This window comes from Corythoichthys intestinalis, chromosome 17 (genome assembly GCF_030265065.1).
Source record: "Corythoichthys intestinalis isolate RoL2023-P3 chromosome 17, ASM3026506v1, whole genome shotgun sequence".
In the NCBI taxonomy this organism is placed as follows: domain Eukaryota; kingdom Metazoa; phylum Chordata; class Actinopteri; order Syngnathiformes; family Syngnathidae; genus Corythoichthys; species Corythoichthys intestinalis.
The window spans coordinates 5,718,316-5,743,621 of NC_080411.1; the positions used below are offsets into that span (position 1 = coordinate 5,718,316).

The window sequence follows — 25,306 nt, forward strand, 5'->3', positions numbered from 1 at the left end:
ATTTGCCCCACTGTATAAACTGCAAACTGACGGATTTGGAATCAGCCACTAAAAATTGTGTGGAATCAATTTTTGAAAAAGAATTCAATAGAGGTGCAATAATTGATCGACAACTACTCGATTAGCAAATTAATCAACAACTATTTTGATAATCGATTAATCATTTGGTAACGTCTTCAAATTAAGCTCGTCGAAATTCTTACAATTGTAACATACATAAAACTTTTCGGTCGTAAATATTATCAGTATTCTTCATTATATTTTTTGTTGAGTCAAAGCAGGACATGAACAAAAATCTGCTTTTTACTTTGGAAAACAACTATTCACATTTTTCGGACATCTTACTGTCTAAACTAGCTTCTTAATCAGGCAGCCAGTGGCGCCTCCAGAAATTTTTCATAGGGGTGGCCAGATGGGGCCACTTAAAATCTTGGGGTGGCCAAAACTAAAAGCCATAATTTCAGGTTTTCATTATATTATTGCAGTAAAAAGGTCAGGGGAAAACTATCAGAAAGACTTAAGGACACGGCTACTGATATACTTTGGTGTATTGTGTAATATTTGATGTTACTAATGATTTAATGTGCATAGTCTATAACTGTCCAGTCAACATTTTGAGTTCCACAACAAGTCTGTTTTATTGTGTTATGTTATTAGGCATAAGGTGTACATTTAACTAGGGCTGTCAAACAATTAAAGTTTTTAATCGAGTTAATCACAGCTTAAAAATTAATTTATCGTAATTAATCGCAATTCAAACTATCTCTAAAATATGCCATATTTTTCTGTAAATTATTGTTGGAATGGAAAGATAAGACGTATACATTCAACATACTGTCCATAAGTACTGTATTTGTTTATTCTAACAATAAATCCACAAGATGGCATTAACATTATTAACATTCTTTCTGTAAAAGGGATCCACGGATAGAAAGACTTGTAATTCTTAAAGGGTAAATGTGAGTTTGTATATTGTGACTAAATATTGCCATCTAGTGTATTTGTTGAGCTTTCAGTAAATGATACTGTAGCAACTTAACAGTTCTGCCCAAATGCATGATGGGAAGTGGTGCAACCATGACTGTGTGTGGTGGCTACAGATGCTATATCTTCTCTGCCTTGGGTACACTACAGGGTGTTAAGAAAAAGATCAACTCCTGTCATTCTTCCCCACGTCGCTTCCCACAATATTTACAGTTGCTGTGGGAGAGATGACAAAGCTTTTGCCAATTAAAAGCACGGCCCCAATGAATGCTTGTATCTACTTCACTCACTATCTCTGTATATAAGCAAAACGGCGCCATTCTAGGATGTTTGCGGTAATGCGTGAATGAGTCGTACCGCAAATGCGTTAATTGCGATAAATATTTTCATGTGGTTAATTTTTTAAAAATTAAATACCGCCTGTTAACGCGATAAAATTGACAGCCCTACATTTAACAAAACAAAATAAATGCATTCATTTGGGATGAAATGCATAAGTGATGCTACAACCATTTAACGATATACTGGCAAGCGGGGTGGCCAGTGGGGTGGCCAACCAATTTATAGGGGTGGCCGTGGCCACCCCTGGCCACCCCCTGGTGGCGCCACTGCAGGCAGCAACAACTTATCGATTGAATCAATTTATTAACCAGTTGCCAACGAATTTGATAATAAATAATCATTGAAATAATCATTCATTTTGTCATCATTGCTACTTGCAACATGCCGAAAGCAACTTCAAGGTAAATTGTGAAGATAATTAAAAGAAGTGACATTTCTCCGATTAATCGTTTAATTAATCGTCCGATTAACTGATTAGGAAAATAATCGTTAGTTGCAGCCCTAGTATACAAAATAGCTGAAACCACTGTTAAAACATCCATCTTCCCTAAGCAGACACCCTTTCCCCCCCTCCCTTCTCGTCTCCATTCACACATTCGTGGCACCCAGCGCCTTCGTCTGCGCATGTGCAGTAGCCCATCGCCAAGCCCCATTGAATGCAATAACGGTGCTTTTAGGGGGCAGAAGAACAAGCGATTGTTGACCGCAGGTGATGAGAACGAGTGCGATGCGGAATTCATATACGACATTCTGACAAACGAGAGGCCATCAAACGAGGAGGAAGGACATTTTTCAGGCGTATTTCAGGTTTTTGTGTTCGTGCGTGAGTGAGTGTGTGTGCGTGGAGACGGGGATACTGGAGGAACGTCCTGCAGGATAAGGGCGCGCCTAAAAACTCAACACATTCATGTGTCGTGATTGATTGTCCTCGGGAAAGAATTGCATCGATTTTGGAGGTAAGAGGAGTGACGGGATTTTTTAAAATTATTTTTTTCTCTTTATGTAGCTTGGGAGGTTTTCGGGGGGTGTTCCGCAGCATCCGTTAGCTCGTAGGCTGGGCTGGGTGGAAATATCTGCACTTGCGTCAGCTGGCGGCGGTCTACCGCGGCTGTGCTAGGCTAAGCTAGCCCGCCAGATGCCGACGCCAGGGGCGGCAGACGAGGGCACAAAACGTCGCACAGTTGTTTTTTATTTCAACACGCAGAATTATAATTAGTGCACCGTTTTATTTAGGCTAACTTAATCGCGTTACATTTGCAGCATAGTGGCTAAGTCGGTCCCCCGCGGCTGCTCCAAACGAGGCAGTCCGCCGAGCAGCTGCCGGCCAGTCGGGCGGAGCCAAGCCAAGCTACTAAGCACACCTCTGCATCCTTATCACATTTTATTGTCACATTTAATAATATTGTCATTTCAAACGCCAATTAAATATGTTAAAGAACAGACACTTTTTTTTTTGGGGGGGGGGCAAGAATCTGGATTTTTTTAACCAGACGTCCGCTCGACTCGACCCTCTTTCAATGAGCTACCCGACAATGTTAGCTCGGGTGGCTAGCCATCTGAGATCGCTCATAAAAGCTTCCCGTTTAATATAAATTGAGTTATACACGTACATGCGTGTTCTAAACGACCACAAACACCTTTTAGCGTCCCACAAATGCATCCAAATAGGTTAAAAAGGCGTAGAAAATACTCGGCTAGGTGGTGGCTAACATTAGCCGCTACTCAGAACCATTGTTTTAGGCAACCCGGTGCAGATGTTTCCTCCATTGCTTTACCTTTGTCGGAAGCCTCAAAACTGATGATTAAATTAATTCAAATAAGAGGTAATAAAACATTAATTTAAAAAATTAAATGTGCCCGTGTATCACAAATGTGGTTATTGGTGTCAATCAATTTAGACATTTGGAACCTGCGGCTCCAGAGCTGCATGTGGCAATTTTCCTCCTTAGAAGTCAGTCAAAATGGATGTCTATCACCTTCAATGGCCGCCAGTTAGTTAAAAGACAGACACTTATGTGCTGGGTTAAAAATGTTTAGAATGTAAAAAATAGATCGATGACTATTTTTGCCTGATTTTATAAAATACAGTATATATGTAAGTGCAAAATATCACAAGCATATCATATATACCAGTGGTTCAACTTTGCTAAAGGCATACATGTGAAACCCCATGAGTTTCCCGTTTATTACCCAAACCCTTTGGAATTACATTTTTCCCCCCAATATTAAAATTGGATATATATAAGCTAGCAAGCTAAAACCTAAGTGAATTTCCATTTAAATTTCTTCTCAATTAGACTGCAGGTTTTTAACTCATTCACTCCCAGCCATCCTCGACGGAGGAAGGCCCTTCGCTCCTGGCCGTTTTACTGGATTTTGACTGATCTTGCGAGGCCCACAGAAAATTCTGTTCTATTGCTATATAAACATATATATATATATAATATATATATATATATATATATATTAGGGGTGTCAAACGATTAAAAATTTTAATCGAGTTAATTACAGCTTCAAAATTATTTAAATGTAATTAATCGCAATTCATTCTAATTCAAACCATCTATAGAATATTCCATATTTTTCTGTAAATTATTGTTGGAATGGAAAGATGAGACACAAGATGGATATATACATTCAACATTCGGTACATAAGTACTGTATTTGTTTATTATAACAATAAATCAACAAGATGGCATTACCATTATTAACGTTCTGTTAAAGCGATCCATGGATAGACAGACTTGTACCTCTTAAAAGATAAATGTTAGTACAAGTTATAGAAATTTTATACTAAAACCCCTCTTAATGTTTTTGTTTTAATAAAATTTGTAAAATTTTCACTCAAAAAATAAACTAGTAGCCCGCCATTGTTGATGCCAATAATTACTTACACAATGCTCAATTGCTCTTGGGTGCTGAAGCCTATAAAATCAGTCGCACCCAAGCGCCAGCAGAGGGCGACAAAACTCCGAAAAACACAACAAGTACACATTTCACTGTGTTGTCATTTTAATGTTTTAGCGGGGCATGTGCGTTAATTGCGTCAAATATTTTAACGTGTTTAATTTAAAAAAATAATTACCGCCCGTTAACGCGATAATTTTGACAGCCCTAACATATATTTAAACTCACCAAAACAAAGATTGCTCTTTCCTTTCAGCAGGAAAAAAAAGTAAGTTGATCTTTTTCCATTCTTTAGAAAATAGCTTAGTTTGAGCAATTTTCCAATTTCTGATGAAAAAACAGAAATTGAGCTTTTTGTGAGAGCATACATTTCAAACATAACTTTGACTTTAGCACAGCTATTTTTTGCTTTAGTTACATCCCAAATATCTGAATAATGTTTTCCTTTTACAAAATAAAATAAACAACAAGACAAATAGAGCTTTTGATAGCAAAGTAACAATTTTTTTACACATAACTAACTGAGATGATGCTGTTGTGGCCGCGAAAGCCGGGTAAATTTTTCCCTCATCGCGGAGTCAACGACAAGGTCCACTGAACTGGTGGTCTGGTCGTTCTGCTCGGTCGTCCAGCGCCTGGCATCCCGGGTGTCCTCTCGGTTGTTCTGCTCGGTTGTCCGCCGCCTGGGATCCTTCCGCCAGCGCCCCGGCCGTGTGGCCCGGCCGTTCGTTGCCGTTGAATCGGGTTGCGGGTCTTACCAAATGCGCTACTGCCCTCCAGTGCCAGTTTTATTGCTTTAAAATGGATGTTCAGCTTTGTGCTTTGGAGCTCATTTGAATCAGAACCCAGAGATGTCTGTTATGAAAAAAACGTAAAAGACGTATGTATTGGAACACTGAAACAATTAAAAATAGAACATATTTATACGTTTCTGGGAGCAAATGAGTTAAAAATATACATCTTGGCCTGTTTATCTTAATTTTTTTTTATATATTCTATCACATCCTGCCCTCACATGCCATTTTCATGGCGAAATTTTTGACGCAAATGTTTTTATGTAAACTGTCTGTTTTACTTCCTCATACCAAGTAAGAGTCCACCTTCCACTGAGCAAACCAGTTTCTCTTCCCATCAGATAGAGGACTAGCAGTTGAAAGCATTAGAATAAAACCTGTAATTTGGAGACTAACCAATCCAAAACCTGGTCTATAACACCACTTTGCCTTAGTCAGCGTCCGAAAATAGGACCCTGCGTGTCTTAACCTTCACCGAACCCCTTAAATTAGTTCGATAGAACCCAAGTTAAGAACCACTGGTGTATACATTATAATTTTTTTAGTTGTTGTTGTTGTTTTGTCACCATGACAAATGGTTGAATTTTCTCCCAAAAATGAAATTTTCACTTCAAATGCTATTTGTGCTGTCAGTTAAGTTTTAAAGTTCAAATGAAGTTTTGAACAAAATTATCATGTGATAATACACTTTAATAAACTTGTCCAAAGAACCACATCAAAAAAATGAAGCTACAGTCGTTGCTTTCTGTGGTCGTTAAAAAAGCGGAATTGGTACTAGACGGTGACATTCAAAATCAGTGGTGAGCAAAAATATTCTGGTTTTAGTTCTTCTATTTTTATAGAATGTACACAGTGTCAGTGTAATTGCATTGAATTACACCCAAAATATATAAACGGCAGAAAAAATAGTGATGAAACTTTACCCCAAAAAACCTGTGATATGGTAACCAGAAGTTGTCGCGCCCACTCACGCTTTGTCCGTTTGGCAGACATGTTGCGGCGAGTTGTGCGACAGAGCAAGTTCCGCCACGTCTTCGGCCAGGCGGTGAGGAACGACCAGTGCTACGACGACATCCGAGTCTCCAGGGTCACGTGGGACAGCTCCTTCTGCGCCGTCAACCCCAAGTTCGTCGCCATCATCATTGAGGCCAGTGGAGGCGGAGCCTTCCTGGTCCTGCCTTTGCACAAGGTCAGCATCCAGCGGACGGAGATAAGATCACCCCACTCGACTTATCATAATGATAGTTTTGAGAACATTAGCCATGAAAAATGCAGATAATCAATGATTGCAGCGTTGTGCTCCAGTTACATTAACCAATATGTGATCCTCTCAATGGGAGGAGGGTGACATATATTTAGGTTACTGGCTTCATGACAGTTCCGTATCATTGCTCAGACTTAATGAGCCGTATCATTGTCATCAACTGAAGAGGCCTCGTTGTTCACGGCTGAGCAACGATGACAGTGAAGGCCGGATTATAGCAAAATGCAATCCAATCGATCTCAAACTTTGGGTGTTTTGAGAAAGGAAATGAGATGCTATCAAAAGATTTTCATTTTATATTTTTAAATGTATTTTGTATATGTATTTTTAGTCCCCAGGTTACGGACGAGTTCCTAAATAAAAATTCAAGACATCATTTTTAAGGTCAAATAATCTGAAAGCGAAGTGAAAAGTATTTTTTTTTTTTTTTTATGTTTTTTTACACTGCTGGCCAAAAGTATCGGCACCACTGCAATTCTGTCAGATAATGCTCAGTTTCTCCCAGAAAATGATTGCAATTACAATAGCTTTGGTAGTAATATCTTCATTTATTTTGCAATGAAAAAACACAAAAGAGAATGAAAAAAAATTCAGTCATTAGCATTTTACACAAAACTTAAAAAATGGGCCGGACAAAAGTATTGGCACCCTCAGCTTGGTACTACAACCTTTAGACAAAATAACTGCAAACAACAACCACTTTCGGGTATCCATCAATGAGTTTCCTACAATGCTCTGCTGGAATTTTGGACCATTCTTCTTTAGCCAACTGCTCTAGGTCTCTTGAGATTTCAAGCGTGCCTTCTCCAAACTGCCATTTTCAGATCTATCAGATCTATCCACTGGTGTTCGATGGGATTCAAGTCTGGTGTCATTGCTGGCCACTTTAGATGTCTCCAGTGCTTTCCCTCAAACCATTTCTAGTGCCTTTTGAAGTGTGTTTTGGGTCATTGTCCTGCTGGAAGACCTATGACCTCTGAGGGAGACCCAGCTTTCTCACACTGGGCCCTACTTTATGCTGCAAAATTTGTTGGTAGTCTTCAGACTTCATAATGGCATATAGACGGTCAAGCAGTCCAGTGCCAGAGGGAGCAAAGCAACCCCAAAACATCAGGGAACCTCCACCATGTTTGACTGGGAGGACCGTGTTCTTTTCTTTGAAGGCCTCATTTTTTTCCGTAAACTCTGTTAGGTTTTGTGTTGGTTCCCTCCTAGTGTGTCCCTGTGATTGCCCATTGATTTCACCTGTTGTGCCTGCCCCTTGTGTATCCTCCAACCTGATTCCTCCTGTGTCACCCACCTGTTCCTCGTTGTCTCGTTACCGCTTGTCCCTATGTGTATATAAGCTCCCAGTTTCTTTTCACTCATTGTTGCGTCATTTTCAGTGTCCGTGTCCACGTTCTGGTCAGCATTAATTCTCGTCCGTCCAAGCCCTCGTGTTTAGTAAGTTTCTTTTGAAAACCAGTCTTTTGTTAGTAAAAGAGTTTTGTTTGCCACTGTGATTTCTATGGACCACCACAGCCTTTGTTTTGTACTTAGTTTTTTGTTGGCTTTAATTAAATAATTCTTGCACCGTTCATCGGCCTCGCCTTCTTTTTCCTGCATTTGGGTCCACACCGCTCGTCCGCCCTCGTTCCGTGACACTCTATGTTGATGCCTTTTCCCAAAAAGCTCTACTTTGTCTCATCTGACCAGAGAACATTCTTCCAAAACGTTTTTGGCTTTCTCGGGTAATTGTTGGCTTTTTTATGTCTCTGGGTCAGAAGTGGGGTCTTCCCGGGTATCCTACCATACAGTCCCTTTTCATTTAGACGCCGACGGATAGTACGGGTTGACACTGTTGTACCCTCGGACTGCGGGACAGCTTGAACTTTTTGGATGTTTGTTGAGGTTCTTTATCCACCATTCTCACATTTTTTCGTTAATATCTCTCGTCAATTTTTATTTTCCATCCACATCTAGGGAGGTTAGCTACAGTGCCATGGGCTTTACACTTGATGACACTGCGCACGGTAAACACAGGAAAATTCAGGTCTTTGGAGATGGACTTGAAGCCTTGAGATTGTCCATGCTTCCTCACAATTTTGCTTCTCAAGTCCTCAGACAGTTCTTTGGTCTTCTTTCTTTCGCCATGCTCAATGTGGTACACACAAGGACACATGACAGAGGTTGAGTGAACTTTAATCAATTTTAACTGGCTGCAAGTGAGATTTAGTTATTGCCACCACTTGTTATGTGCCGCAGGTAAGTAACAGGCGCTGTTAATTACGAAGGGTGTAGCAGTACATGTTTTTGTGTTGAACCGTTTCGGTACGTGGTGCTCGGTTCGGAACGGAGGCGCACCGAACGAGTTTCTGACGTAATGTAATCCTTACTTTTTGAGGCTGTGAGTCGATTGGGTTACAGTTTCTTTGTGTAGATTATATTTACTCCGTCTTCTCTACTATTATGAGGACCAACATGGTAGGATAGTATTAACCCAGAAACGTCAATGGCGCAACAACGTGACCGCCGCGAGAACGCAGTGAAACACGGGCGTTAAAGTCGATCAGCCAATCCACACCAGTCGCAGTGCAGCTGCGTGTTAGGCGCGTCCCAGAAGCGGCTCAACGCGACTCACGCGAAAAGAACGGCAGAGTTTATTATTTGACGCCAGACGCGACCCTCCTGCGTCAATACTACTACCGGTGGCTAGGATCTGGCAGACCATAAGTCACTCGTGTAAAAATACGGTGGATCCGCTCGATTTTCAAACTAATATGCAATCGTAACGTACTTTTTGACTCCATCTGACCTCTTGAGTGGTAGATCGGGGTTGACTTGTCTTTGTTGATTTACTGCTGTCTTCTCTGCTATAAAAATAACCAACATGGCCCCCGTGTTCAATACAAAACCCTCCTACCACAACAAAACAAGTACAGTAGGAACTAGAGATGCCGATCGATCGGGTCCGATCACGTCATTTTCAAAGTATCGGAATCGGCAAAAACATATCGGCCATGCCTTTTTTAAATATATATACTGTATATTTTTTTATTAAATCGTTTTCTAATTGTATTTAACGTTACAGACATAATATGTTACACTCATCCAGAGTCTTTAGTTTAGGCTTAAGGTAGGGTTATCAAGTTTATCCCAATAACGGCAGTATTTAATTTTTTAAAAAATGTATCACGTTAAAATATTTAATGCAATTAATGCATGCGATGCACGACCCACTCACGCATTGTCGCGCTCAATCTGTTATGGCGCCGTTATGCCTACATAGAGAGCTAAAAGGCAGCGTAAAATGAGTATAGTGAATTTTGGCAGCCTTTGGAGCCTTTTTTTAATTGGCTAAAGCCTTACAATCCCTCTCTCTACGATTAGAAATATCGTAGGAAGCAATATGGTGAAGCAAGGTAGTAATTGATCTTTTTCTTAACACCCTATGTCAGAGGTCACGGAACCGCGGACCTAGGTCCAGTTCCGGACCCCCAAGCCATCTGGACTGGATCTCAAGCTGTCCGGACTAATACACGTTGCAACAACAAAAACATATTTTTCTGCGGGTTTGCAGAGTGGAGGCGGGCAACAAACAAAAACCTTAGCGGTGACGCGCGTGAGCCAGCCAATGGGAGTGAAGCATTTGAAATTTATTTTTAGAACAGCATGTCTCGCACTCGCTTTCCAGACTCCGCGGAGTGACAGCCAAAAACTGAGCTGAGTGAAGTTGGAGGAAGAGGCGAAAAGGTACGGCAAATGGCGTGCTCAAAACAATGCAAGATTGATGCAGAAAACCGTGTTTAAGGAGGAGTGGACCCACACATTTTTGTTCATTTTACCTGGCGGCAGCACAAGACCACTATGCCTCATCTGAGACTCATTCAGAGACTGTAGCGCTAGTAAAAAGCAGCAATTTGAAAAGGCACTATGAGACGAAGCACGCAGCTTTTTTTTGCAAAGTTTCCCTATGAACTCATCCATTGCCCTGCCATCCATTCTCAAAAAATAGCGGAATTAAGGGCTTAATATGATCGCACCTCAATGCTCATGGTTCATTTATTCACTGCACAGCAACACAAAAATGAATTCTCCCTCACAATAGCGTGGATATTGGGTCAAAAGAAAAAGTCTTTCAGTGACGCACCGATTGTCAAAGATTGTATGAGTGTAGTTGCTGAAACTTTGTTGATGGAAAGCTAAAAGAAGAGGTCTGTCAAAAAAATCAAGCAAATCCCCCTGTCAGCATTTACAACTTAAAAAAAAAAAAAAGAAGTCTTGAACATGCTCTTATGTTGCTATTTAATTATTCAATTAAAGCACTTTTTTTAGTTTTATGCACCTTTCATATTTTATTTACATTTTTGAATGCTGGAATTATCAGCATGGCCACGTAAAAATACGTTTGTATTTTTTGGAAAAAAAGAAGCATTAGAAATATTTCCGGACCCTAGATTGTTGTAATTTTTTAATTTCGGACACAGAGGATTTTTAATTCATGACCCCTGCCCTATGTTATTTCCCAACGCAGAGACGATATATGAATTGGTAGCACTACGCACAGTCATGGTTCCACTTCCCATCACGCATTTGGGCATGGCTACAGTATCATTTACTGAAAGCTCAACAAATACACTAGATGGCAATATTTAGTCACAATATGCAAAGTCACAAGTGTTTCTATCCGTGGATCTCCTCACAGAAAGAATGTTAATAATGTAAATGCCATCTTGAGGATTTATTGTCATAATAAACAAAAACGGTACTTATGTACTGTATGTTGAATGTATATATTCGTCCGAGTTTTATTCATTTTTTCTTAATGCATTGCCAAAATGTATATGATCGGGAAAAAATATCGGGAATGATTGGAATTGAATCGGGAGCAAAAAAAAGCAATCGGATCGGGAAATATCGGGATCGGCAGATACTCAAACTAAAACGATCGGGATCGGATCAAGAGCAAAAAAAACATGATCGGAACAACCCTAATATATACTGTACATGTACCACAATGTGAAATGCCTACTCTATCATGTAATGAGGTGCATCCTTCGTCTAATGGGGATGGGATTTAATAAGCCCAGGCCTCTCCCGTCAGCCCTTGTCTTTTCTTCGGTTTTCTTCGGGTTAATCTTATCACAATGCTATCTTGTAACTGTCAATGATACTGATGACGATGACGATAAACAATAAACAATAGGAACGGGATCAATAATCTTTTAAATACTGAAAGCTTACTGACTTACTTCTTGCAGACGGGCCGCATCGACAAGGTGTTCCCGACAGTGTGCGGTCACACGGGTCCCGTGCTGGACATCGACTGGTGTCCTCACAATGACCTCGTCATAGCCAGCGGCTCCGAGGACTGCACCGTTATGGTAAGGATGCAACTTTTGTCTCTTGTCCATCACATGATTTGACCAACAGAAAGCCCAACTGTGTGATTTTGTTGCCATTGTGGAGCTTTTTGTTGACATTTTGGTGCATCTTCCAGGTTTGGCAGATCCCTGAGAACGGTTTAGACTCTCCCCTCTCAGAGGCGGTGGTGGTACTGGAGGGTCACTCCAAAAGGGTGGGCATCGTGTCTTGGCACCCCACAGCTCGGAACGTTCTGCTCAGTGCCGGTACGCTTTTACTTTCACTCCTACTGAACTGGCCCTAGATCAGCAAAACGGGTGTTTTCGATGGATCAGCTTGTATGATACATCATTGTACTGTCCTCTCCAAGACGTTGGAGCTAAGTACTAGCTAGACAGTGAGCTACGCTCCGAAATGACGGTGTCAGACCTCTGTGTAGTTTGCTGACTTTATTCAGCTGCTCATGACATCAACACTTGCCTAATGAAGCTAAAATAAAATGAAATGAAATCAGTCTCATCTTCAATAACAGCAATTAAAATTTGCGGTCACAAGTAGCTGCTGATACAGCAATAACAAACGATTAGCATGTATCAGTTAGCATCCACATATCATCAAAAACAATCACGTAAACTCGCCCGAGTATTCGACCACAATTGAAAACGCACAATAAACTGCACAAAAGGGGTTATATACAGCTGTCGCATATGGATGCTTCACAAGCAACAAAGGTGCACGCAGTATTATTTTCTATTTGTGTGATTCAATAAATATTCTTTCGGCATTTCAATTTAGTTGAATGAATGTATTGCATTATTCATTTTTTTTTAACGCCAATTTTTACACTTTTACCGTAAATGAATGTCGCCTCCAAAAATTGGTTATCGGCCCCTCTAACTATTAATAATCGGTATCGGTCCAGAAAAACCCATATCGGTCGGTCTCTATTAAAGACAACTTGATAGTAGGCATGTGCCGGTTACCGGTTTCACGGTCTACCGTGGTGTGAAAATGTCGCGGTTTCAAAACCACTAAATTTTTCCGTCAGACCGTAGGACGGTATTCGCTATTTTTCTTGTGTCAAAAATGCAGCCAGAAGTGGCTTGGCGCAGCAGCGCTCACCTCCTCCCGTTTGTTGCTGTGTGTGAGAGTGACGCTATGACGCTACACAGCCAGCTAACCCAAAAACAATTACTCCAAACATAAGGCGTACTGTTCTTCAATTTATTGAGCTCTCAAATCGTGGTAAGTTTAATATACAAAATGAATACATTTAAAATGTTGTACAATTAGATTTTTCCATGTGATTAGCTTCCACAGATTAGCACCATGGAAAAAGTTCGCCAAAAACAAAACACATTTTCCTTTCAAATTCAATATACAAACTAAGTAAAAACTTACAAAGATGAATGTTAGCCTAGGCTCAGCTGGGAGAGCAACTTCGTTGAGTGTTACAGCCGCAGAGTGAGAAAACAAGCTTGATTCGCTTGACTGAAAGGGAAAAAGTGATAGCATCAAAGATCGCTAATTGCGAACGATGATCTTGCCCTAAGCACAAATCCACGTTCGCTGGATCAAGGTGAGGTCTCACTCCCAATGTGTGTTTTATTTTTTTATTTTTTTTTTTGGATGAAATCTTTCCACAACAATATTGACATTTTAACTAACTTATACATTTTTACCTAACTTATGAATTCCTTATGTTCTTTTTAACACAAAGGCATGACATCATGTAGACTAGAGTTGACACAGTGGCTGAAAATGGCGAAACTTCACTTAAGCTTTTGCACCCTCAAAAAAAAGTCATGCAGTATAAATTTTTAAAAATTTTATTCAGAAGTGTTTTTACTTGATAGAAATGATTTTGTTCTTGCTGTAATCTTGTGCAACTTGAGCTGTGGCTGTGAGTATAGTCTATAAGTTATATTTATTTTAATTTTATTTCAAATATTTTTTATTGATAATTTATTTATCTTAACAATATATTCATGTTCCAATTTGCAACTATGGTCTGAAAAAAAAAATCCTGTTCAATGGAAAAAGGTTTTTTTTTAACCCATACATCTCAAAATTTTTGGGAGCTATAATTGCAATACCGTGATACCGCGGTATTTTTGCTCACGGTTATCGTACCGTCAAAATCTCATACCGGCACATGCCTACTTGATAGCAACATTAAACTACCATGAAGCTTTGAACCGATTGGCTGCAAAGCTACATTGCTTCAAGATTGCGTGATTTGGCCATCACTGCTCAATAAAATCCTTCACTTCCCTTGGAAGAGACAGACAACCTCTGATGCCACCAGTCATCAACACTGTTGTCATCCAACATGCCTCTCAGCATGTGTTGCAGCGCTACAGGTGTAAATAATATTCGAACTATGTTCTGTACTAATTATTTCTTCAGTTATTGTTCCATTTGTCTCATTAATTGCTAGTTACGCTATTTAGTTTGTTGTTATGTGATAATTTTAGTTTTATTTTGAAAGGGTGAGTTTAACTGACCTTTGTTTTAATGACCTGTCATTAAACTAGTGCTGCAGCTATCGATTATTTTAGTAGTCAATTAATCTATTAACTAGTAACTTGGAATATTCGAGTAATCGGATTTGGAACCTTGCAGAATAAATTGTAGGAGATGTAAAACAAATGCTTGCTAAGATTGCGCTTTCAAAAGAGCATTAAGACAAAAACTTTCATTCAAAAAATACATTAAAATACCTGAGCTTAGCCTCAAACGGTATAAAATGAATAAATAAATAAATAAATAAGGATCTAAGTACAACAAGAGAACAATTGGCTAACTTGCATAGCAAAACTCCGCTAGCTTAAATGCTATAAAATGCTAACGTTTTTATTACAATGCTCTGAACAAATCGTTGAAACTCATATTCCCACAAAACACGGCTAAATATACCCGTGAACTAAAGAATGAATGCATAAAAAAAGCATATTAGTTCAAACAAAATTTAGCTTATGTTGGTCTTAACATTGAGCAGCTAGATTCAGCCATGTTAAATGAGTTATGTCATATTTATTGTTGCCACTAAAAGGCAAATCAATAAAACTACATGCAAACACTTTCGAAACAAACCATTACAACGCCACTCTAATTAAACAAAGACTCAAAGCAGCAAAATTTGATTCAAAGCTTTTTTCAAATTGAATTACTTGAGTTAATCGATGAACAGCTGAAGCACTACATTAAACCTAGCTAAACACAACATAAACTACTTGTCATTGTTCGTGATGTAAAGTTGGTGGAAGCCAGTTCTTCTGCTTATACGCAGGAATTCATCCTCTCTGCTGCATGATTGCCATAAAATGGCAGGTGGCTACTCGTGGCAAAATTGCTGGGGCATTAAAGACATTATAACAAAATATTTATGGGTTATATTGCTTAAATCATGGGGCAATAAATCTTGTCTATATATCACTTTTTTTATAAACCTGATGCGTATCGTGTCCCAAATCTAATATCGTGACATGCCATTATCATGATTGGATATATTTTCCATTAATCTCCTCGCACGAAATTCGGCTTTAACTGACTTAGATTGAAGTAAATGTCAAATTTGGCTCTAATTATCCGCATATGTGTGCGCTATGTTTCAGGGTGTGACAACCAGGTGATCATCTGGAATGTGGGCACGGGCGAGGCGATGATCAACCTGGACGACATGCATCCCGACGTGATCTTTAGCGTAAGCTGGAGCCGCAACGGCAGCCTGCTGTGCACCGCCTGCAAGGACAAAAAAGTCAGAGTGGTGGATCCCCGGAAAAAGAAGATCGTGGCGGTGAGTGCCATGATCACATTTGGAAACTTTGAACGGTTTTCTTGGAGTCATTTATTTTATCTTCAATGAAAGCATATAATTATCTTTGTAATTCATCAAAATTAACTCAATTACATTTTGGTAGAAGTCATTTGTAACTGTAATTAATTACTCTTTTAAAGTAAGATTAACAACACTGTACCTGATGAGCGTATTTTTGTATTTTCAGGAGAAGGACAAAGCCCACGAGGGAGCTCGGCCAATGAGAGCAATCTTCCTAGCAGATGGAAAGATCTTCACCACCGGATTCAGCCGCATGAGCGAGCGCCAGCTAGCGTTATGGAAATCCGTAGGTCACCCTTTCTGGAATATCACTCAGTAGTTCCGTGGTGCTCCACTGGGGGTCGCCACATTTATGTACAAAAACTTGATGCTTTTGTTGTTGAGAGCAAAGTTCTGGCAAAAAGGGCCCATCAAGCATTAAATATAACTAGGCCTGCAAGCAGGACTGAACGGGCCCTCGCGATCTAGCGCAACTCGGACGTCACGCAACTCGGACTGTGTGCAGGTCAGGGCGGTGGCAGATCCTCCTCTCTAATCATCTCATTAGAACCTAACATGCTCGAAAGTCGCCTATTTACATTCCCACACCCAAGAGATAAAAACCCCTATTGGAGAAAGTACTACAAAAAAGGAGCCACTACTGAGCTGTGCAGCCAAGCCCTTATTCAAAACTAAAATTAATCTTCTAACTGGGCCAATTCGACCAAGTGTGCCAACTATTGTGGCTCTATAAGCTGCCTGAGTCTCTGAAAAAAAATATTTCCTTTAAATGGCGAACAAAGGGTCGTCACGGCAACAGACAGAGACACGTGGACATGGGCCGTAAAAAAGTATTTTAATAGGTCTTGAAACTACAATGACCAACCTGAAAAGAACTGGACATGTATTGGAAAAACGAGTGACTTTCTATTGCCACTAGTTGGCGCTGTAGGGTTGATGCAAATGACCCCTACAAGGCCCTTCAGGGTATGACTCTCAACAAGCACGGGAAGTTTGGCGCAGATATGTTGTATATCTGCCGAGTTATGACTGTTCAAAGTTTTTGGAGAGAAAAATTGTTGACAGTCATTTTCACTTTCCTGTTTGGACCCCTCCGCTTCAACGAAACTTCAATATTTTTCATCAGGCACCTGAAGACAGGTCTTAAGGCTTCCCTTTTGCAGGTTTGAGGTAGATTGATTTTTTCCCTTTAGAGGAGGAGTGTGTCCCGTAAAAAAGGGCATTTCCTGTTCCCACTAGGAGGCGCCAGGCACAAATGGTAAATTTTCAATCCAGTCCTGCTCAGGCTGGTATACCTCACACACATGCCAGATTTAAAATAGATTGAACGTTGTATGAGGGAGTTATCAGTCATTTTCCGAATTCGGTGTTTTGGCGAAAAAATGGCCGACTTTGGCACCCCGCCCAGGTCAGGCCCGTGAATGAAAACACACCATTTTTATAACTTAAGATTTCATATGCCTCATGAACAGGCTCGCCAATTTTGAGAATGATCAAACTAATTCCCTAGGTGCCAAGGTGTAAAATGTGCACACTGTAAATCGATAAAAATTTCACATTCAATCCAAAATACCCGATTTCCTGTAGGATTTGGAATGTGTGTGCAAGAGACTTTTTGGAGCAGTTTTGCACAAAGTTTTGACTCTCCAAATTTCATCACTCTATGTTAGAAAAACCTAAATGGAGAGGCCTTTTTGAAAATTTCAAGGGGGCGCCACTGAGCCATTTTGTTAAATTTTTTCGTAACGTTGCAAGATTATCGAACGTTATCCAAAGCCGCATGTATGTGCAAATTTTGGTGAGTTTTTATGCATATTCAAGCCTCCAAATGTAAACTCTTACTGTGAACCCATGAAAATTTCACATTCGATCCAAAATACCCAATTTCCTGTTGGATTTGGAATATGGGTGCAAGAGACTTTTTGGAGCAGTTTTGCATAAGGTATCTACTCCCCAAATTTCCTTGCTCTATGTTGAAAAAACCCAATAGGAAAGGCCTTTTTTAAAACTTCTTTCTTTCGCCACTAGTTGGCACTGTAGAGTTGATGCAAATGACCCCTACAAGAACCTTCAGGGTATGACTCTCAACAAACACGGAAAGTTTGGCGCAGATATGTTGCATATCTGCCGAGTTATGACTGTTCAAAGTTTTTGGCGAGACAAATTGTTGACGGTCATTTTCACTTCCAGTTTGGACCTCTCCGCTTCAACGAAACCTCAATATTTTTTATCAGGGACCTGAACACATGTCTTGAGGCTCCCCTGAAACAGGTTTGAGGTCAATAGATTTTTTTCCCTTGGAGGAGGAGCCTGTCTCGTAAAGAAGGCCATTTCCTGTTCCCACTAGGGGGCGCCAGGCCTAATGGGTAATATTTCAATGCAGTCGTGTTCAGGCTGGGATATCTCATATACATGCTAGAAATGAAAAAGATTGAACGTTGTATCACGGAGTTTTTAATCATTTTCTGAATTTGGTATTTTGCCCAAAAATGGCCGACTTTGGGACCACGCCCAGGCCCGACCCTTGAGTGAAAACACACCATTTTGAAAACTTAAGATCTCATATGTCTCCTGAATACTCTGACCAATTTTGAAGACGATCCAACTATTTTCTTCAGCGACAAGGTCTCAAATGTAAATCGATAAAATTTCACATTTGATCCAAAATTTCCGACTTCCTGTTGGATTTGGAATATGGGTGCAAGAGACTTTTTGGAGCAGTTTTGCACAATGTATCGACTCGCCAAATTTCATCGTTCTACGTTGAAAAAACCTAATAGGAAAGGCCTTTTTGAAAATTTCAAGGGGGCGCCACTGAGCGATTTTGTTAAATTTTTTTGTAGATTATCAAAATTTACGCAAAGTTGCATGTATGTGCAAATTTTGGTGAGTTTTCGTGCATGTTCAGGCCTCCAAATGTAAACCCCAACTGTGAACCGATAAAAATTTCACATTTGATCCAAAATATCCGATTTCCTGTTGGATTTGGAATATGGGTGCAAGAGGCTTTTTTGAACAGTTAGGCATAAGGTATCTACTCCCCAAATTTCATTGCTCTACGTTGAAAACCTGAGAGGAGAGGCCTTTTTGAAAATTTTAAGGGTAAAGGGGGCGCCACTGAGCCATTTTTTGACATTTTTTCAAAACGACACAAGATTATCGAAATTTACGCGAAGCGGCACGTATGTGCAAATTTTGGTGACTTTTCGTGCATGTTCAGGCCTCCAAATTGGCCATTTTCATTTGCCCTGAAAAAAGAAGAATAATAATAATAATAATAATAATAATAATCCTTTGCAAAACAATAGGGCCTTCGCACGCTCAGTGCTCGGGCCCTAATTAATAATTGCCATGGTTTGGACCTTTAGTTGACAGTAATGCAAAAATGTCGTCATTCATCTGTTGACTAATTTTGCGATTAATCGACGAATTTGATAGTGTTTTTGCAATTACTCAATGAATTCAAACGCTTGCTTGCCCTACCATTTCAAATGAAATAGACATCTTTTGCCGTTAATTGCACCAAAATATGATTATTGGCATTGAATGAGTTGATGATAGATTCATCTAATAATTTTGCAATTACCATAATTTTTGCACTATAAGGCGCATCTGACTATAAGCCAGTCCTTCTCAAATATTTTCTGTTACGCCCCATCCAGGGAGACGTAAACGATCCGCGCCCCCCCCCCCCCCAAACTCTCTGCCCCCACTGTAAATATACTGTAGTATCATTTTTCTATAAAATTCTTATTATAAGTACACCTCTGCATAACATTGTGTCCCTTTTAATATTAAAGGAGAAAAAGAAGTGTTAAAAAAAAAAAAAGAACTCATCTATACTGCAAAAATCGACCCAAGATATTTTTTGACCGTTTGACAGAAAAAATAAAATAAAATCAAGAAATAATCATAAATTCAAATTGATTAGAAACATTAACTTGAGAGGAAAATATGCCAAACTATTAGACTGAAAAAACAAAAATTAATGGAACAAAAACGACAGTGTCATTGGACAGAGAGACAGTTTTTATGTTTGCTGCTGGCAGTATCGGCTCCTTTGCTGCAGTGTTGGGTTATTTTGCATTGAGCAACTTAGTATGCCCCTTTGTGATGTTGACAGTGTTCGCTGGTTAACTGATGTAACACTGACAAAGCGGGATGATTGTTGGCAATATTCGGCACGTTTTTGCTGGGAAAAAAAAAAAAAGAATTCCTGCTGTCCGCTGCGAACATTTTTAGACTAAGTAAACAGACTCGTCTTTCCTCGTCTCCCACTGTACTAAAAGTCAAAGCCAAAAGCCAAATGCTACATATGCTTCGTCATATTTCTTCGTCTAAGCTTTTCATATCTCCAGTGTTCTTTGCTGTGCGGTCTTGTTTGGTTCAAAAATACTGCGCACATGCTGAAAATGAGAGCGCAACTGCCACCCACTCAGTGGATGTGCAATTACACTTAATTGTAGTACAGCAAAAAAGTATGTTCCCCAAGGTTACATGCGCCACCCCCAGTATCTGCGTCCCCCTGGGGGGGGCCCGCCCCATTATTTGAGAAGTACTGCTATAAGCCGTCACCCACCAAATTTGGCACGAAAAAGGCATTTGTTCATAGAAAAGCCGCAGCTGTCCTCACTGTATTATGGGATATTTACACCAAAAGATAGTACCTGGTAACACTTTATTTGACAGCAGCATCATACGACTGTCATGAGACCAAATGAACCACCATGAAGCTTTGAACAGATTGGCTACACAGCTTCAAGAAGCTTCATTTGGCCATCACGGCTCCCTTGGGGGAGACAATCAACCTCTGCTGCCACCTGCTGTCAACAGTGTTGTTGTCCAACATGCCTCCTAGCATGCATTGCAGCACTAAATAACAATAAAATTAATGTCCTGTGCTAATCATTTCTTCACTTACTGCTCCAGGTGTTTCATTAATTGCTAGTTATGGTATTTGGTAACACTTTATATGACAGTGGCGACATTAGACTGTCATAATTAGTTAATTGATGAATGCTTATAACAGATTTCATTTAGTGTCATCCGGCTAATTATCTCACTTTTGAATGGATGTAAAAGATCCAAGCTGGACATAAATGGAGTCAGTGATGGATGAAACTTAATGACATCTGTCATATGCATTCAGTAACGCCCATGATCGTATCATGTCATAATTATGACGGTCTTATGACAGTCTTATGACGCCGCTTTCAAATCTGTCGCCGTCGATGGCACTCAATGACTGAATCGCTGAAAGTAGTTTTTTTTTGTGCTGCTAGGACAACATGGAAGAGCCCATATGCGTTCAAGAGATGGACTCCAGCAACGGAGTCCTCCTCCCCTTCTTTGACCCGGACACCAACATAGTCTACCTGTGCGGAAAGGTGAGCGCCGACAGGTCTGACCCCGCCTTCTTCCATCCTCGCTGACCTTGTCGGTCCTCGCTTAGGGCGACAGCAGCATTCGCTACTTTGAGATCACGGACGAGGCACCGTACGTCCACTACCTCAACACCTTCACCACCAAGGAGCCGCAGAGGGGAATGGGCTACATGCCAAAGCGTGGACTCGATGTCAACAAATGTGAAATTGCCAGGTATGGCTAGATTGCTCACTGAAAAAAATACAGAAATGAAACCTCACCTGTCCAAAGACCATGAGTGGAGTAATATGGAAAGTCAAAAACACGCGATTTTTATATCAACCGCACCGATGAGTCAACTCGTTATAGAAAATGAACCCCTGATTAATTGACTTTATTTTTCAGGTTCTACAAATTACAGGAGAGAAAATGTGAGCCAATCATTATGACAGTCCCACGGAAGGTAAGCAATACCTAAATCCATTTAAACAAGTCTTTAATTCTTTGTACGTATTCCGGCTGCAGCATTATGGCCACACACAAATAATCCATGCAGCTCAGATGCCTATGATTTAGATAATATAAATCTGAAAAGCACTGATGCAGTTACTGATGGGAGTGTCGCTTAGTCAAAATAGAATTGTTTAGTATAAATAATGTGTTCGTGTCCCTTTAAGAAAATTCCCAATTTAATAATGACATCACTTTTCTGCAATGACATCACAGCAGTGGCGCGAAATTTAACTGTAAAATAAAAAATAAAATTAATAAGTAGTAATATTATATATTACATACACACTATATTATATATTACATACGCACTATATATATGTATACATGTATATAGTAATATTTTGCAATTTTATGAAGTACTTAAAGTGTGGTTATCATAACATGTCCACTCTGTTAAAGCTATAATATCAAATAAATTAATTGAATTGAATCATATCAAAAGGTTTATTTTTTTAAATGATAGATTTCTCATCAAGTATCCAAAGTCATGTTAACTACTAGAAACTACAATTTCTGGAGAAATTACTTCGGCTCTTTGCTGTGTGGAGATACAGATCTTAGCCCCGCCCAGGTTGGTTTGGGGACAATATCAGGTCACTTCCTGTTGATTTGGGCACATTTGGGGGCGTGGCCTGGTCATATCAGGTCATTTGGGGACATTTGGGGGCCGCGGCCTGGTTTAATCAGGTCATTTGGGGACATTTAGGGGGCGTTGCCTGGTCATATCAGGTCATTTGAAGACATGTAGGGGGCGTGGCCTGGTTATATCAGGTCATTTGTGAACCTGAAGGGGGCGTGGCTTGATCATACAGGTCATTTGGGGACGTGTCCTATTGATATCTGGCCATTTCCTGTTGATTTGGGGACATTGTTTTTTTTGCCATTGAAAATGAATGGGAAAAAATTTGGACGTTCATAGCCATCAGTGGCATCCAAGTACATTGGCATCAATAGAATGGACAAAGATGCCAGTCAATGGCATTAAACAAAGTAAATGCCATTGGAAATGAATGGGAAATTTGGACATCCATGGCCGTCAATGGCAGCACCCTCCATAAGCGTCAATGGAATGGGGGACATTTGGGCGACATGTCCTATTGATATCTGGCCATTTCCTGTTGATTTGGGGACATTGTTTTTTTTGCCGTTGAAAATGAATAGGAAAAAATTTGGACGTTCATAGCCGTCAATGGCATCCAGGTACATTGGCATCAATAGAATGGACAAAGATGCCAGTCAATGGCATTAAACAAAGTAAATGCCATTGGAAATGAATGGGGAAATTTGGACATCCGTGGCCGTCAATGGCAGCACCCTCCATAAGCGTCAATAGAATGGGGGACGTTTGGGCGACACGTCCTATTGATATCTGGCCATTTCCTGTTGATCTGGGGACAGTTTTTTTGCCATTGAAAATGAATGGGAAAAAATTTGGACATTCATAGCTGTCAGTGGCATCCAAGTACATTGGCATCAACAGAATGGACGAACATGCCAGTCAATGGCATTAAACAAAGTAAATGCCATTGGAAATGAATGGGAAATTTGGACATCCATGGCCGTAAATGGCAGCACCCTCCATAAGCGTCAATGGAATGGGGGACGTTTGGAGGACACGTTAACAAAGCTGGGCTGAGGGCTAACTTTAGCATAAATTGTCCACTCTGTTATGTCCAAATGGCACCCTATAAAAAATGACCCAAATACTAATAAAATACAAGAAATTTAATGAAAAATGTTTTCATTGTTTGATTCTGAACTTGACGCCTCTGGCCCTCGCAGTCGGACCTGTTCCAGGACGACCTTTACCCGGACACGGCCGGGCCCGACCCCGCCCTGGAGGCGGAGGAGTGGTTCGCCGGCAAGAACGGCGGCCCTGTCCTCATCTCGCTGAAAGACGGCTACGTGCCCACAAAGAGCCGAGAGCTCAAAGTGGTCAAGGCCAACGTCCTGGAGAGCAAAACTGCCACCAAAGTGGAAAACGCCTCCAACGTCCACAAGAACCTTTCGTCCCAGGCCCCCGCACAGCCATCAACGGTAAGTATTTCCCACAATCTAACCTCATCTTAAAGTGCCTATGACAGCAAAAATGGTTTATTTCATATTTCACGCGGTATTTTATGCTCCTGAATGAAATAGACCCCTTGGATGCGTGTGGAAGCGATCGATTTATATATTCAATTTTTTTAATCCCTCGCCATGAAAATGAGTGACTTCCGGCTCCGGTCTCGGGTTGAGGACGAATGCGAATGTGACGTCACCCGGGTCAGCATCTCACAATATAGCATGGGGATGCGGATTCAGCTGATTTTTCGGATTAATTCGTTGTTGTTTTTTTCGCATCACGCCAGCTAAATGAGCTGCAGGGTTTTGTTCCTGCACCAGAGAGAGGCGTGTGAACCTTTTTGGGTTTCAAAACGTTCTTGTTCACCGCGGGGATTGGTCAAAACAATTCCGACAACTGTGGGACCATTGGAGTTGCGAGGAAGTAAGACTTGGAAACGGCGCTCGGTTCGGGTTAGCATATCGGCTAACTGTCACGCCTCCTGTTTTGTTTATCGTCCAGACTTCCAGCCCCCTCTGCCTTCTTAGTGTGCCCGGCAATAGACCACTATCCTCGGGTTGAGCTTGGGCAGCTACACGCTCATCCAACGTCGGCCGGTTTAGGGTGCAACGAGTAGTCCTGCCCGCAGCAGGGGAACAACCAGCTGTAACTTGCTCGCCACCTGGGGGGTTGGCCGATCGGTGAAGACAATCGACAACCCCGCCGCCGTGTGACGTGATACAGGGTAGTTTTGTGTGATTTTTAGTTTTCGAAAGGCGAGAAGACTTGAAAACGCCGCTCGGTTTGGGTTAGCATGTCAGCTAACTGTCATGTCTCTTGTTATGTTTAGGCTCTCCGAAGCCGGGGCAGGGAAATGACAAAAGCCGGACCAACTCCGGTGGCATAATAAAGCGTTCAGGAGGAGCAAGAAGTCAACAGCTTTGACCATTAGGGCTGCAGCTATAGATTTATTTAGTAGTCGATTAATCGATGATCTAGTTCGAATAATCGAGTAATCGGATAAGGAACATGAAAAATTTAAATACCTGAGCTGAGCCTCAAACGGTATAACAAAAAAGATGAAGCTCTGTGTACAACAAAAGAACAGTTGGCTAACATACATAGCAAAAGTCCGCTAGCTTAGATGCTATAAAATGCTAACGGTTTTTTTATAATGCTCTTAACAAATGGTTCAGACACATATTCGTACATATACAAATATATTATAAACTAAATTATGAATACATAAAAAAAAATTGCTCAAACAAAAACTTAGCTTACGTTGGTCTTAACAGGGAGCAGTTGGATTCTGCCATGTGAAATGAGGCCGACCAGAGGGCAGTGTATCCACCCTAATCAATAAAACTAAATGCACAAGGCCACTTTAATTAAAGGAATAGTTGAAGCAATAAAATTATCAAAGCCCCAAAAAGTGTTACTCAGTTGTTGTATTTTTTTAAATGGGATTTCTTCGGCGCGCCGCACAGCCCAAACCGCTTGCCCGATCGGCACCGCTCAAGTCGACACGTCCGGAATTTTTTCGCGACGCACGGAATTTTTCAAACGGCTCTGAAAATTTTTCCGTTACGCCACAAACGGCAATTTTCCGAAAAAAATCAATTTTCAAAATGTATTTAGTCCTACGATTTTTGACCAAATTACATAATGTAGGTATCCAAAATTCCGGGACGGTGAGGGGTCTAAAGGTTGTATACAGAATTTGGGAAAAATATACGGTTCCCCGGAAATTTGACAAAAACTTGCCCATTCATTTTAAATGGAAAACTAAAAAAAGTTTCAAAATGTATCTAGTCCTACAATTTTTGACTAAATTACACAATTTGGGCATCAAAAATTCTAGGACGGTGAGGGGCATAAAACTTACACACAAAATTTGGGGAAAAAATTAC

General features: G+C 40.5%; 1 protein-coding gene across 2 annotated transcripts in view; it reads left to right on the plus strand.

The window, feature by feature from the left end:
* Positions 1-1,936: 1,936 nt before the first annotated feature.
* coro1cb (coronin, actin binding protein, 1Cb) overlaps positions 1,937-25,306 on the plus strand; it is a 30,600-nt gene continuing 7,230 nt past the window's right edge. The window contains exons 1-10 of one of the 2 annotated variants that reach the window (XM_057818904.1): positions 1,937-2,282; positions 6,017-6,216; positions 11,532-11,654; positions 11,771-11,900; positions 15,252-15,433; positions 15,642-15,761; positions 20,758-20,862; positions 20,928-21,073; positions 21,245-21,302; positions 23,135-23,389. In XM_057818904.1, coding sequence (XP_057674887.1) covers positions 6,019-6,216; positions 11,532-11,654; positions 11,771-11,900; positions 15,252-15,433; positions 15,642-15,761; positions 20,758-20,862; positions 20,928-21,073; positions 21,245-21,302; positions 23,135-23,389 — 1,317 coding nt within the window. In that variant the 5' untranslated portion in view covers positions 1,937-2,282; positions 6,017-6,018. The remainder of the gene's footprint in view (positions 2,283-6,016; positions 6,217-11,531; positions 11,655-11,770; positions 11,901-15,251; positions 15,434-15,641; positions 15,762-20,757; positions 20,863-20,927; positions 21,074-21,244; positions 21,303-23,134; positions 23,390-25,306) is intronic. The other variant, XM_057818903.1, reaches the window with a different exon arrangement.